Below are 13193 nucleotides of genomic sequence, written 5' to 3'. Positions count from 1 at the left end.
TAATTCTATTTTAGAGGTGAGAAAACGGAGACTCGGATTGGTTAGGTAACTTGCCCACAGTGGTACAGCTAATAAGAGATGCCACCCAGATCGGGACTCAGGCAGATTGACTGCAGAGCCCACAATCCTCATCACCACACTGAACTCTCTCTACCAGCTCATTAAAAAGAGCGGGAAAAAACTGTCATTAGGAAAAAGGAGTGAGGTGCACAACAGTGCGCCTGGAATGCTCTTATTTCCATAGAACTGCGGTAGCGGACAGGCCTAAATGCGTCTAAATGCATAGGATACCTCTCAGGAGGAAGCACAAAAAATGGTTAACGTCGGGGTCCTCTGGGGAAAGGAATAGGGGGACTGAGGATTAAGGGAGAGAAAAAAGCTTTATGTTCATTATGTTTTCTTTTGAACTACGTAGATTTTTTTTTTCTACTGTGGATATATGTTACCTTTTCTGATGTGCTTCTGTTTTCTGGTTTTTAGTTTTATTTAAAAAAATTTTTTTTGGCTACATTGGGTCTTCATTGCTGCACATGGGCTTTCTCTAGTTGTGGCAAGTGGGGGCTTCTCTTGCTGCAGAGCATGGGTTCTAGGCGTGCGGGCTTCAGTAGTTGTGGCACCAGGCTCAGTAGTTGTGGCTCATGGGCTTAGTTGCTCCGTGGCATGTGGGATCTTCCCAGACCAGGGCTCGAACCCGTGTCCCTTGTATTGGCAGGCAGATTTTTAACCGCTGCACCACCAGGGAAGCCCTGTATTTTGTTTTTTAAAACACATACATCAGTTTGAATGTCCTTGGGACTTCCCCAGCTGTGGAGATATTTGTCAGTTTGAAACAACATTGGATGGGGCTTGCATCTCAGTATAAAACATCTGAATTCCTTGTGCCCAACTTCATTTCCCTCATGACAACGGACTCTGGTATAACAGCTCAGTGGTTTTCTACACTGCAAAAAGTGGTACCACACTTTCGAAAGAGAGTGTGAGAGAGGGACCAAAAGAAAGAGAGAAAATTGGCCAAAATCTATTCTTATGGTTATTTTTGACTTGGATTTTTAAAAAACTTTCTGTCTACAAAGTAAAGTGTGTGTTTGTTTGCTAGGACTGCAACAATGAAGTACCACGAAACGGGTGGCTTAAACAGCGGAAACTGATTATCTCACAGTTCTGGAGGCTAGATGTCCGAAATCAAGGTGTCAGTAGGGTGGGTTCCTTTGGAGGGCTGTGAAGGAGGATCTGCTCCAGCCCGCCCTCCTTGACTTGCAGATGGCCTTCTTCATGTTCACATGGCATTCTCCCTGTGTGCAAGTGTGTCTCCAGAAGTCCCCTTTTCACAAGAGGACACCAGTCCTATTGAATTAGGGCCCACCTTAATAACCTCATTATAACTCACTGAAGACCCTATCTCCAAATAAGGCCACATTCTGAGGTACTGGGGCTTAGCACCTCAACAGGATACAATTCAACCCATAACACTGCGATTAGCCAACTCTCTCCTTTCCCCTTCAGCCTCATCCAGCAATTTCCTTTTCTTGATGTTTTGGCTCAGAGTTTGGTCTCGGGCCTCCCAGAGTGGAGAATATTGATGAGAGGAAAACCCAGTGCAGGAAGAGTCCCCCTGTGGTTCACCCTGAGTGAAAGCGCTGCTCTCTTCTCCGCAGGTGGTACCATGGTAACCTCACCCGACATGCAGCCGAGGCTCTTCTCCTCTCCAATGGATGCGACGGGAGCTACCTTCTGCGGAACAGCAATGAAAGGACAGGGCTGTACTCTCTCTCTGTGAGGTAGGATGCCTAAGAACTCTATAAATTCAGTGGGGTCCCACCTCTTATTTATAGGGGCACTGACTCCATGGTCACACTCAGATTGCCAGAGAATCGAATTCTCTTGATTCCTGCTAGACCAGCAGGTCTGAGGACGCCAAGCTCTGAGTGGTGAGCCTGCAAAAAGCATTCTTGCCCCTTCCATTGGCGGAGAAAAAATGTTAGAGCTGAAGGAGATTTTATGAATTGTTTAACCCAGAACTCTTGCTTGACTGATGAAGAAACTGAAACCTGAAGTGGTAAAGTGTCTTCCACCCAATAAATCAGTGATAGAAACAGCACCAGAATCACATCCCTGAAACCTGGCCTGGTGCCCCTTTCACTATTCCTTGCTTCCTCTGGAAAATCAGAATGACTTGTGGCTGTGCAGTTTTCATGATCACAAACTCAAGCAGGCAGTATGCAACTTTTAGTTTTTTTCTATAAATGGACTGACCTTCTTTCTTGAATTTCCATTTCACCTATTAAGAAAGTTAATCTAGGGCTTCCCTGGTGGCACAGCGGTTGAGAGTCCGCCTGCCGATGCAGGGGACACGGGTTCGTGCCCCGGTCCGGGAAGATCCCGCATGCCGCGGAGCAGCTGGGCCCGTGAGCCATGGCCGCTGAGCCTGGACGTCCGGAGCCTGTGCTCCACAACGGGAGAGGCCACAACAGTGAGAGGCCCGCGTACCGCAAAAAAAAAAAAAAAAAGAAAGTTAATCTAGTCCCCACCAGGTACGCCCTGCTCAAAACAGTGATTGTCCAGTCCTTCCAGGGTTTCTCTCCCATCCTGGTTGGCCTCCCTTTCAGAGAAGGTGACCTAGTCACGTGATAATCAGCTGGAGTCATCGGTTATCTGTCAGCATCTGTCACCTTGGCGTCCACTGACATGTAGCAAGTCTTTCTGGGTTCACAGGGAGTTGCCCCTGGGTCAGAATGGTGATGTGAGGACTCCATGTAATTGCTCTCGGCCACCCAGCCAATAACCTCAAACCATTATTGTTTTATTTTATTTACAAATTTTCTAAAAAACATTTTTGGGAAAAATATTCACCAAAAATAGAATTCTGCTTTGGGGGAAACAGGAATTGTGCTTTCTCAAATCAACAGCAAATGTTAAAATTACATTAAAGTGGTTAGATTGTTGATCCTTTATTGCATGGATCTCCCCCAGATCTCAACCAAATCTGTGGAATTGTTGGCTAAAAGAATGTTAACTTTTCACTTTTGTATGTCTCGCCTGAACAATTATAAGCTCCTTACAAAGAGATGATATATATATTACATCTATATACAAAGTTAAAATATAAAATATTAATTTCCATTACAAGCACTTGGAAATGCTTTAAAAAATAATAACCACCAGCAAAAGTAAGAGAAATCACAGACCAGATCAGGAGAATGATTGTTTTTATTCATTTGGTCATTCGCTTCCTTAATAATAAATATTTCAAAGCATCCGCTCTGTGCCTACCACTTTGATAAGTGCTGTAGAAGATTCAAAGACCTTGACATCAGGAAGTATAGCCTCACAGGGGCAATAAGACCATATCCAAATACCTTACTACAAAGTAGAGCGCTGTAAATGCCATGAAAGAAAACAAGGTAAGTGCTTGGGTTGTTGAGAAGAGAAAAGGCAAGTAACTCAAGCCGGAAGTAGCAAGCAATATTTGATAGAGTAAGTGGCATTTGAACTGAAACTTGACCAGGAACAAAGTGGAAGAAGTCATAGGTGAAGGGAGCTGTACGAGCTAAGGGACAAAGGCAGAAACTCCTAGGAGAACAGTAGGCGTGGCGGCACTGCAGCAGTTCCCAAGGTGTGGTCCCCAGACCGGTAGCATCACCAGAGAGCAGGTTAGGAATACAGATCTCAGGCCCCACCCCAGACCTACTGAATCAGGAACTCGGGGGGTACGGTCCAGAAACCTGGGCGCTGCAGGTGATTCTGATTTCTGATGCTTGCTAAAGTTGCAGCATGCCCTGCAAGAGAGGAATAGTGGAAGTGAGGCTTGAAAGATAGGATTGGGTCAAATCAAGTATATATATATAAATTTTTAAAAATTTAATTCTCTGCCTTATTCCAAAAATGAAGTGGAGAATGACAATGTACGAAATCTGATATTTTATTCAGCAGGCAGTGGACTAGGCATGGGAGGCAAAGGGCTGGGCTCACATAACTGATTAAGTGACAGAAGCAGAATTTGGATTGACTCCCAAACAAGTAAGGGAGGAGGGCCAGGCACAGAGAAGAATACGGGGAGGGAGTGACTTGCCATTTCTATCATCTCTCTTCCTGCCCTTCTTAAACTCATGCCCCTTAAGAGGTTAATGTTCAAAGACTCATTCGGCAAGTCAGAGAATTCACAGGGAGCACCGAATCCACAGGGAGCACCGGCTCTTGTCTTCCATTAGAATGAAAAATTGAGAGCACGCTCTGCCCGAAGAAACCAGCGCTGTTCTTTAAGTGCCAGTGGTTTCAGTGATGGTATCATAACTCTCAGCTTTTAGAAGGGTTTAACGGTAATGCTAATGCCTAAGGTTACATCCCCTTCAAAAAAGATACTCGTTTCTTAAATAACGTTAAACATTTTTTTCCCTTTTAGAGCCAAAGACTCCGTCAAACACTTTCACGTTGAATATACTGGATATTCATTTAAATTTGGCTTTAATGAATTCTCATCTTTGAAAGATTTTGTCAAGCATTTTGCAAATCAGCCTTTGATTGGAAGTGAGACAGGTAAGCTATGAACAGATACTTGACCTGTGAGATATCGTTTCAGGATGGAGGCGGGACAAAGTGGATTTCAATTAAATAGTTGTCACTTCTATTGAATTATGTGCATACTATATGCAACTGGATATGTTTAGAAACATTTTTTCCAATTACAGTGCCATATGCTACATTAAAAAAAATATATATATATTTCAGTATATAATATACTTCAGTATATTATATATTATATACAGTATATATATATTCAGTATATTATATACTTCAGTATATTATATTTCAGTATATATATACTTCAGTGTATATATATATATATATATATATGTCAGTATGTTGGTATTATTTTTAGGAGAAAACAATGTGCCTTGTGCAAAATAGGTATTTTTCTCAGAATGTGTTATTTAATGGATTGATTAAAAGCACACATTTCTTTAAAATGACCTATTTGTTTTATAATGATATATACAGTAAACAAAGAAAGAACAAAGGAAAGAACAACTTTTTGATTCCTCAGAAGTTTAGGTATGAGAAGTTTGCATACTGGGGAGACCCAAAAATGATCATTTTGAGCAGTTTTTGAGCATTTTAAAATGAAATGCAATTTCTCAAAGATCATTGGATATTAAAAATACTGACTAGAAATTACTCTCCTGAACAATTTCTTAATTTCATCATAAAATTCTGTTTCTCTTGTCTTGGTTTCTGATAAGTTTTTACATGGCACTTAAGTATGGCTGGAAATAGTTTAAAATTTCCTTTCTGGGTGGTTAGAGTCAAACCAGAAAATTCAAGTTAAAAAACAAACACACTCGCTTGGTATTTAAATTATCTAACTCATTTGTCTATACTATTTAAATAAAGTAAAAGATTTCCTCTGTATTTGTGACATAGAATCACAATTTTATATGTCCTAAATGTTGATGATTCTCAGTTAATCAAAAGTTGGACAGTTCCAAGAACCAAGCACAAGAGGAATCCAAGCCTTAATAGCAGAGTCAGTTGCTGCGAATTTGTACACACTCATTTTCATGGTAAACTTGGTTAGTGGGCTTTTTGTTGATCACACTGGGAGAGATGCCACCAGTGCCTTTTCCTTTTCTGCTATTTCTGTGGCCTGAATAGACCCTGATATGACTCACACAGAGTCAAGGAAAGACAAAAAGCACAGTGGAAACCACAAAACAGTTGACTTACTTTATACTGACCATACAAGGTCTTTGATAGATTATTTCAAACCATAAAATTGAAGCAATCATCTTTTTTTTTCTGGTGGAAATTCTCCTAATCAACCCTGAAAATTACTTTATCATTTAACCAGCAGTAATTCTCATAAACAAAGGGCAAGTGGTAATGATTTTATTTCCTTTGCTACTTTGGTCTTGGCAAGCATTTCAATTTCAAATTCCTTCCCTTCAGACTTATTTCTTACTTGCGTCCCAATCTACACTCATTTTCGTTCAATTCTTGGTCACTGGCAATGGAGAGGAGATGTTGAAGCCAAGGACTCTGTTTTGTCTACTTCAATTTTTGTCCTCTGTGTCTCCCAGGTCCCGGTACAGTGCGTGGTGCTTTGGGTGAGTGAATGAATAAATGAATGAATGATGACTGTAAGTTGCAACTCTTTGTATCCTTCAAAGCCATTACCATTGTAACTTTCCAGCCTCCTCTTCTCTTGCCAAACAAAATCAGCTCCCTTCTTTTAAACTCTCCCTCTAGACTCTAGTTTCAGTACCTTTGGTCATTCTCCATACTCCTTTCCAGACTTTCTCCAAGTTAGGAAAAAGTACATATTCTGCCTATTAGCAGGTTTCAAACCCCCCCCTTTTTTTAAGTTTTTTTGTTTTATTTTAAATTCTTTTTAATTGAAGCATAGTTGAAGTACAATACTATATGTTACAGGTGTACAATCTAGTGATTCACAATTTAAAAAATTTTTACTCCACTTATAGTCATTATAAAATATTGGCTATATTCCCTGTGCTATAGAATATATCCATGTAGCTTCTTTTAAGCACAATAGTTTGTACCTCTTAACCCCCTACCCCTATACTGTCCCTCCCCTCTTCCCTCACCCCCCTGGTAACTGTTAGTTTGTTCTCTATGTCTGTGAGTCTGCTACTTTTTTATTATATTCACTAGTTTGTTGTATTTTTTAGATTCCACATATAAGTGATATACAGTATTTCTCTTTCTCTGTCTGACTTATTTCACTTAGTATAATGCCCTCCAAATCCATCCATGTTGCTGCAAATGGCAAAATTTCATTTTTTTATGGCTGAGTAGTATTTCATTGTGTGTGTATATGTATATGCCACATGTTTGAGATCAAAGTGAATGCAGTACTTTCCGGTTGAGCTTTTCTGGCACTGATCCAATCACTAGGTGAAAGGATCACCTAAGACTGCACCAAAGTAAAGGCTCCTCAGATTACATTTGGGTCAATATTAAGCTTCCCAGCAAATAGATTAATCTGACTAAAGAAGGTTTGTGATTAATGCAATATGAATTATAAAGATTTGTAATCCAGACACCTATGGGAGTTTTCTTCAAAGTGACAGAGGGCGGGTGTTGGTGGTGTGATGAACTGGGAGATTGGGATTCACATATATACACTAATATGTATAAAATGGATGACTAATAAGAACCTGCTGTACAGAAGAATGAATACAATAAAATTCAAAACTTAAAAAAAAAAGCTGAAACTTGCTGTAGCCCTATCATCACTATAATTGTTATTTTATTTATTGCAAACTTAGGAAACTGAGATTTTTGCTCTCCATTGCCTCTCCTCTGTTCTATTCATTACCCAGTTGGGAATTTGTTGCTATTTAAACCCCTGCTACAGACCCTGGGTGCCGATAGATATGTACTTGACAAACTGGCTTCCAGCTCTTGAGTTAGATCCCAGTAACTCTGAAATATTCCTCTTATCTGTCCCTGCCAGCTGAAGGCAAAGCCACCAAAGTTGGGAACAAGGGGCAAAACCCATGACATAGGAGCTTCCGTTATGCCCCCTGAGAGTAATAGGCCTCAGGAAACAAGATAACCTGCTGAAGCTGTGATGGCTTTTAAGCCCAGATGGTCCTTGGAAGTCATGGAGTCAGCAGTGTGACCTATGAATAACAGTGAATGGAAACTGGGATTCCATCTTCTAGAAACAGATCTCTTCTTGTTCATTTAAGAATTGGTTCCTGGGGACTTCCCTGGTGGCACAGTGGTTAAGAATCCACTTGCCAATGCAGGGGACATGGGTTGGATCCTTGGTCCAGGAAGATCCCACGTGCCGCGGAGCAACTAAGCCCTTGCACCACAACTGCTGAGCCTGCGCTCTAGAGCCCACGAGCCACAACTACTGAAGCCTGTGTGCCTAGAGCCCGTGTTCCGCAACAAGAAAAGCCACCGCAATGAGAAGCTGGTGCACAGCAATGAAGACCCAACGCAGCAAGAAAGAAAGAAAGGAAGGAAGGAAGGAAAAAGAAAGAAAGAAAAAAGAAAGAAAGAATTGAGGAAAAGGGGAACCCTCCTACACTGTTGGTGGGAATATAAACTGGTACGGCCACTATGGAAAACAGTATGGAGATTCCTTAAAAAACTAACATAGAACTACCAAATGATCCAGCAGTCCTACTCCTAGGCATATAGCCAGAAAAAACTATAATTCAAAAAGATACGTGCACTTCTACATTCATAGAAGCACTAGTCACAACAACCAAGACATGGAAACAGCCTAAATATCCATCAACAGACGAATGGATAAAGAAGATGTGGTCCATATATACAATGGAATACTACTCAGACGTAAAAAAGAATGAAATAATGCCATTTTGCAGCAACATGGTTGGACCTAGAGATTATCATACTAAGTGAAGTAAGTCAGAAAGAGAAAGACCAATACCATATGATATCACTTATGTGTGGAATTGAAAATATGGCATAAATGAACCTATCTATGAAATAGAAACAGACTCATAGACATAGAGAAATGACTTGTGGTTGCCAAGAGGAAGGGAGAGGGATGGACTGGGAGTTTGGGGTTGATAGATACAAACTATTACATTTAGAGTGGATAAACAACAAGGTCCTACAGTATAGCACGGGGAACTATATCCAATCTCCTGGGATAAACCATAATGGAAAAGAATATTTTAAAAAAGAGTGTGTATATATACGTATGGCTGAATCACTTTGCTGTGCAACAAAAAGTAACACAACTTTGTAAATCAACTGTACTTCAATTAAAAATTTAAAAATTTAAAAAATTTAAAAAGAATTGGCTTCCAGTGATCAGGAGACCTCCAGGCTGATGATTCCTTCTTCACCATCAGATGAAGTGTAAATTCTTATTAAAAATTTTGGTCGGTTAAGGATCACCAGGGGAAGCATTTTTCTGCACGATGGATGAGGCCCTGCCAGGGTTCTGACCTCCAGATCCCCAGAATGGGAAGGACTAGAAATGGGTATTTCAGGCCACTCTGCAGACCAGCCCAGACCCACTCAGGCCAGCCTCACCCTCCAGGGCCTGGGGAGTGAGTTTATTTAAGAGAGACTTTCTCACACTCATTCACTGGCAGGAATGGCATCACCTTTGAGGGCAGCAGGGAAGATGTCCAAATCAACAACCGTACACTTTTGCCTTACAATTTTATATCTATTTAATGTCTTCAGTAGAGTGAAACCAGAATTCTTGGTCCTGGGTCATAAGAAAATATTTGCTCTCAGGATAGGTAAAAGTGTTAACCTAAAGGGATGAATACTCTTCTAAGATTTCTTTTTCCTATTTTATTCCTATTATTTAAACTCCCAGGATTTCTGCCTCCTAAGCTAAAGAATGAAGATTCTGTAAGCAAGGTCTAACCCTCCTGACAACTTTAAGATTCTATTATTATAATTTTCCCTTTCCCTTGTTGTAATCTACATTTAATCTCTCTAATCTGCATTAAAGTTTCCGTTCACTCTAATTTCTCCTTATGAACACCCACAAACACTCTTAAGATATTTCTCATTCTCAAAACCCAATCATCTCCCAAGTATATCATAGAGATATATACAATGTACCCACTTGCTTTACTCTCTTCAATGGCCCATTTACCTTCTAACATATTTTTAATTCACTTATTTTTTTAAAACCTTCACACTCATATGTAAGCTCTATATGAAGAGGGATTTTTGTCAGTTCTTTTTCCCTGTTATGTCCCAGCACCTAAAAGAATAAACGCTGATCATTATCCACAACATTCTGTGGTGGGTATCCCATTACCAAAGCCCGCGTTGCAGCTTTCATGGCAGCATCGCAACTAGCAAGCTACTGACAATTAATGTTTATTTCCAAAGTGTATACAAAGCATAATTTGAAAATGATGATTTGCGTTGTATGTACGCTCAGTAATGATCAAATTCAGACTCTGCCTTTCATTTGTAATAGTAAGATGTTATGTAAAACTTCTATTCATATTTGTACAAGGCTTCTAAATTCAACTCAGATAGACTTGGAAATTTGAGACTTTTTTAGTATGAATGTGTTTGTTCCATTATTAATTTTTACTGTTTCCTCTTATAACTGACTGAGTGTCATCTTGGAAAATGTAGACACCATTTATCTTTACGCTTAAGTGTCCAAATAGTATTAAAACAAAAATTGCCTTTCCCATTACCTTTTATTTATATTGCAATACTTTTGTACATGAAATTGTCATGTACAATTTATTATAGGAATTACTTTGTTGTTACTCTAATCACCTAACTAGCATGAAAAAATATGGTATAAGTCAAGTGTGCTGTGTTTGTGCTTTACCCTTTATAGTAATTGGTTCTCAATTTTGAAGATCCTATCTGGTTCTTTCTTAAATGTCAAATTTCCACTTCTCTTTTTGTTTTGATGTGGGGATTCCCAACCTTTTAATAACTGCTACAGTTATTATTTTATTTTGCGACACCAGCCATTTTACCCAGCCAGCATTTTAAAATAATTAATTTAAAATTAATTTGAATTTGAGAATTATGTGACACTTCTGAAAATAATTGGTGACAACTTGGAACATTGCCAAACCACAACCAAGAGTCACTTCTTTAGTTTATGTTTGCCAAAAATATAAATCTCCTTAGTTTGTAGAGGAGGTGTGTTTGAAAAAGGAAAAAACAGACAAGGAAGAGAATGAAACAAATCTTTGTGGAGTTTTACTAAGTTTGAGGTATTTAATCTTCTGGACTACCCACTATAATGTGTAAAGTGGTCCCATTTTCAGATGAGGAAATAAAAACTCAGAGGTTTTAATTTATTTGCCCAAGCTGCACACATAGAAAGCATCAGAGCTGAGACTGGAATCCGGGCTAACTGGTTCTAAAGTGTGTGTGCTTTCCACTCATTTTGCTGTCTCCTGAAACGGGTGTCACAGTGACACCGAAATACAGTATCGTCACATCACAGCATGGCCTTGAACGGATTTGATTGGGAAGAATCCCTGCCACATGATGTAACAGAATGCTTGTAGGATACCGCAGGCCTACAATACATGTTTTAGTCCTCAGTCTCTTTAAAACCTTTAATATTTTTGGTATGTGATATAAAGCCACTGTTCTAAAGAATGTGACTCAATTTGAACTTCTGTCTTCGTGTTTATTGCTCTTCTTAATTTATTTACATAAATTGCCATTGGAGAAACTATACTAGGAAATCATAAAACAAAAGAAGGCTGACTAGGAAACATCCCCCAAATACTTAGCCCCATCTCATTCATGCCTCTCCAGAAAGGATATAAAATAGCCTACATAATTACAGTAAAGTAAAATAAAATTTAAAGTTTGAAGAGAAGGTGGAGGAAAAGAAAAATGAGAGGCAAAAATAAAATGACATCAGGACTAAAGTATATCAAGTGAATATTGTACATTTGCAGAAACAGGATAAACATTTTGTCACTAAGCATCCTAATATTTCTTGCCCTTCAGTTGGGCCTGTGCTTTTAGCTAGATTTACAGAATGTTGGATTTGGAAGGGAGCTCAGAGACCATTTCATTTCTCCTTTACAAATGAAGAAACTGAGGACTGGTGAGAAATGTTGAAGCAAAAACTCTCCTCTTCTTTCCTCAAGCTGCCTCTTAAAGAATCCACTTCTTTGAATTTTGATTTGTACATGTGATCTCTGGCCCACAATAGCCAAGAACAACATTTCACATGCCGTAGAGAGTTTCCATGGTGGTCATTATCACCAAGGCTGAGAAAAATGTATGGCATAATGAGTAAATATGTGAACTCCCAGTTCTAACTCCAGCCTTTGCCATGTATCAGCTAACTGTGTGTCCTCAGGCAAGTTATGTGACCTCTCTGAGCTTCAGTTTCATCATCTTATAAAACTGAGCTGATGGTAATAGTTGATATCTTAATGACTTTCTGTGAAGATTGAATGAGATTAGGCATGTAAGATATTTAGAATCATTCTTAGCATGGCATAAATACGTACTCATTATTACTGTTATTTAATGAAGCCCTTTTATGGTAATTCATTCCAATAATTATATGCGAGAGCTGTATATTCTTTGGCATATCATGAAGAGTTGCTTTAGGGGCAATTGGATTAGTGTTTATCAAATCTTTGTAATGTCCTCTTCAGATTTTAAGCCAGTTCCATAGTGCGTTCATCTGAAAGGTAGAATCAAGTACTCCAAAAAAAGTGACCTGATTTGACTTGCATGTTTAACAGACTCTTCTTTTTCTCTGGCTAACTGGTCTGCTTTTCCTACTTCAGTATATTTCTCTTCTCTTAATATTTTTAATATTAAAACCAATATTAAAACCCTTTCATCTATAAATGAATGTGGTTTTACTAGCCCCCTTTTATGATGAGTTCAAGTTTATTTGCAGAAAAGGTAGCAAAGAGAAAGATCTTAAATATTCTTATAAACCCCCTTAGAAAGTCACTTCCCATTGGTGGGAGGAGATAGATGAACCCACCATGCATACGCCAGTTGGAAAGTTTGCTTTCTGAACCTGAGGGCAATAATAAAACATGGATGGATATAATCTTACTTTAGTTTAATTCATAATTAACAAATACGTATTGAGTGCCAGCTATGAGCTGGACATTGCTGGCCACTGACAGCACAGTGATGAAACAGGTATCATCCTTGCCCTCAAACATCTTACAGTCTAGGTGGGCAACCTGGCTGAGTAAGTATTGAATACTAGCTTTAGTGCATAAAAGAAATATTCTAAACAAAAGGTTTTTTTTTAGGAGGTATATGTGCTCTGCCCTACTCTCTATTTTAGACATCAAACCAACGCCTAAGGCTTGAGACTGCCCTTACTCTTTTTCTGAATTCCTGCTGGGATACAAGATAAGGAGTCCTTCAATGCAATCTCATAGTATTACACACTGAGTAGGTGTCCTATAAGTTACAGTTCAGCCAAAGCAAATTTAAATACGTGCCTCGATCCTGCTGTAATCACTTCAAAAATATACCTCCGCCAAGCATTTCTCATACCAGGTTTCATGTCAAAGGCAGGAAACAGCAGTCTCCTCCTTCATGTAGCTTAGAAACTGAAGTGAAACTTACAGCGAGCATTCCAACCTGTGGTTGCAGATCTGTGTCTCTTCTCCCTCTACCAACCCTTGTCTCCTGTTGCCTTTTATCTGAATCTTCAAACCAAGTCCTGGGGTTAATTTTGTCTGAAT

The 13193-nt window shown here is 39.3% G+C and overlaps 1 protein-coding gene across 3 annotated transcripts in view; it reads left to right on the top strand.

The window, feature by feature from the left end:
- The window catches only part of DAPP1 (dual adaptor of phosphotyrosine and 3-phosphoinositides 1), a 60024-nt gene that overhangs the window by 18391 nt on the left and 28440 nt on the right, over positions 1–13193 (top strand). For all 3 annotated transcript variants that reach the window (XM_089912449.1, XM_022582424.3, XM_022582423.3), the window contains exons 2-3: positions 1656–1778; positions 4400–4533. In XM_089912449.1, coding sequence (XP_089768575.1) covers positions 1656–1778; positions 4400–4533 — 257 coding nt within the window. The remainder of the gene's footprint in view (positions 1–1655; positions 1779–4399; positions 4534–13193) is intronic.

The sequence above is a fragment of the Delphinapterus leucas genome, chromosome 5 (genome assembly GCF_059928025.1).
Source record: "Delphinapterus leucas isolate spDelLeu-1000000601 "Yukka" chromosome 5, BTC_Dleu_Yukka2, whole genome shotgun sequence".
NCBI classification, from domain to species: Eukaryota; Metazoa; Chordata; class Mammalia; order Artiodactyla; family Monodontidae; genus Delphinapterus; species Delphinapterus leucas.
Note: the sequence above shows the minus strand (reverse complement) of the source record. Positions and strands in the feature narration are given on the sequence as shown.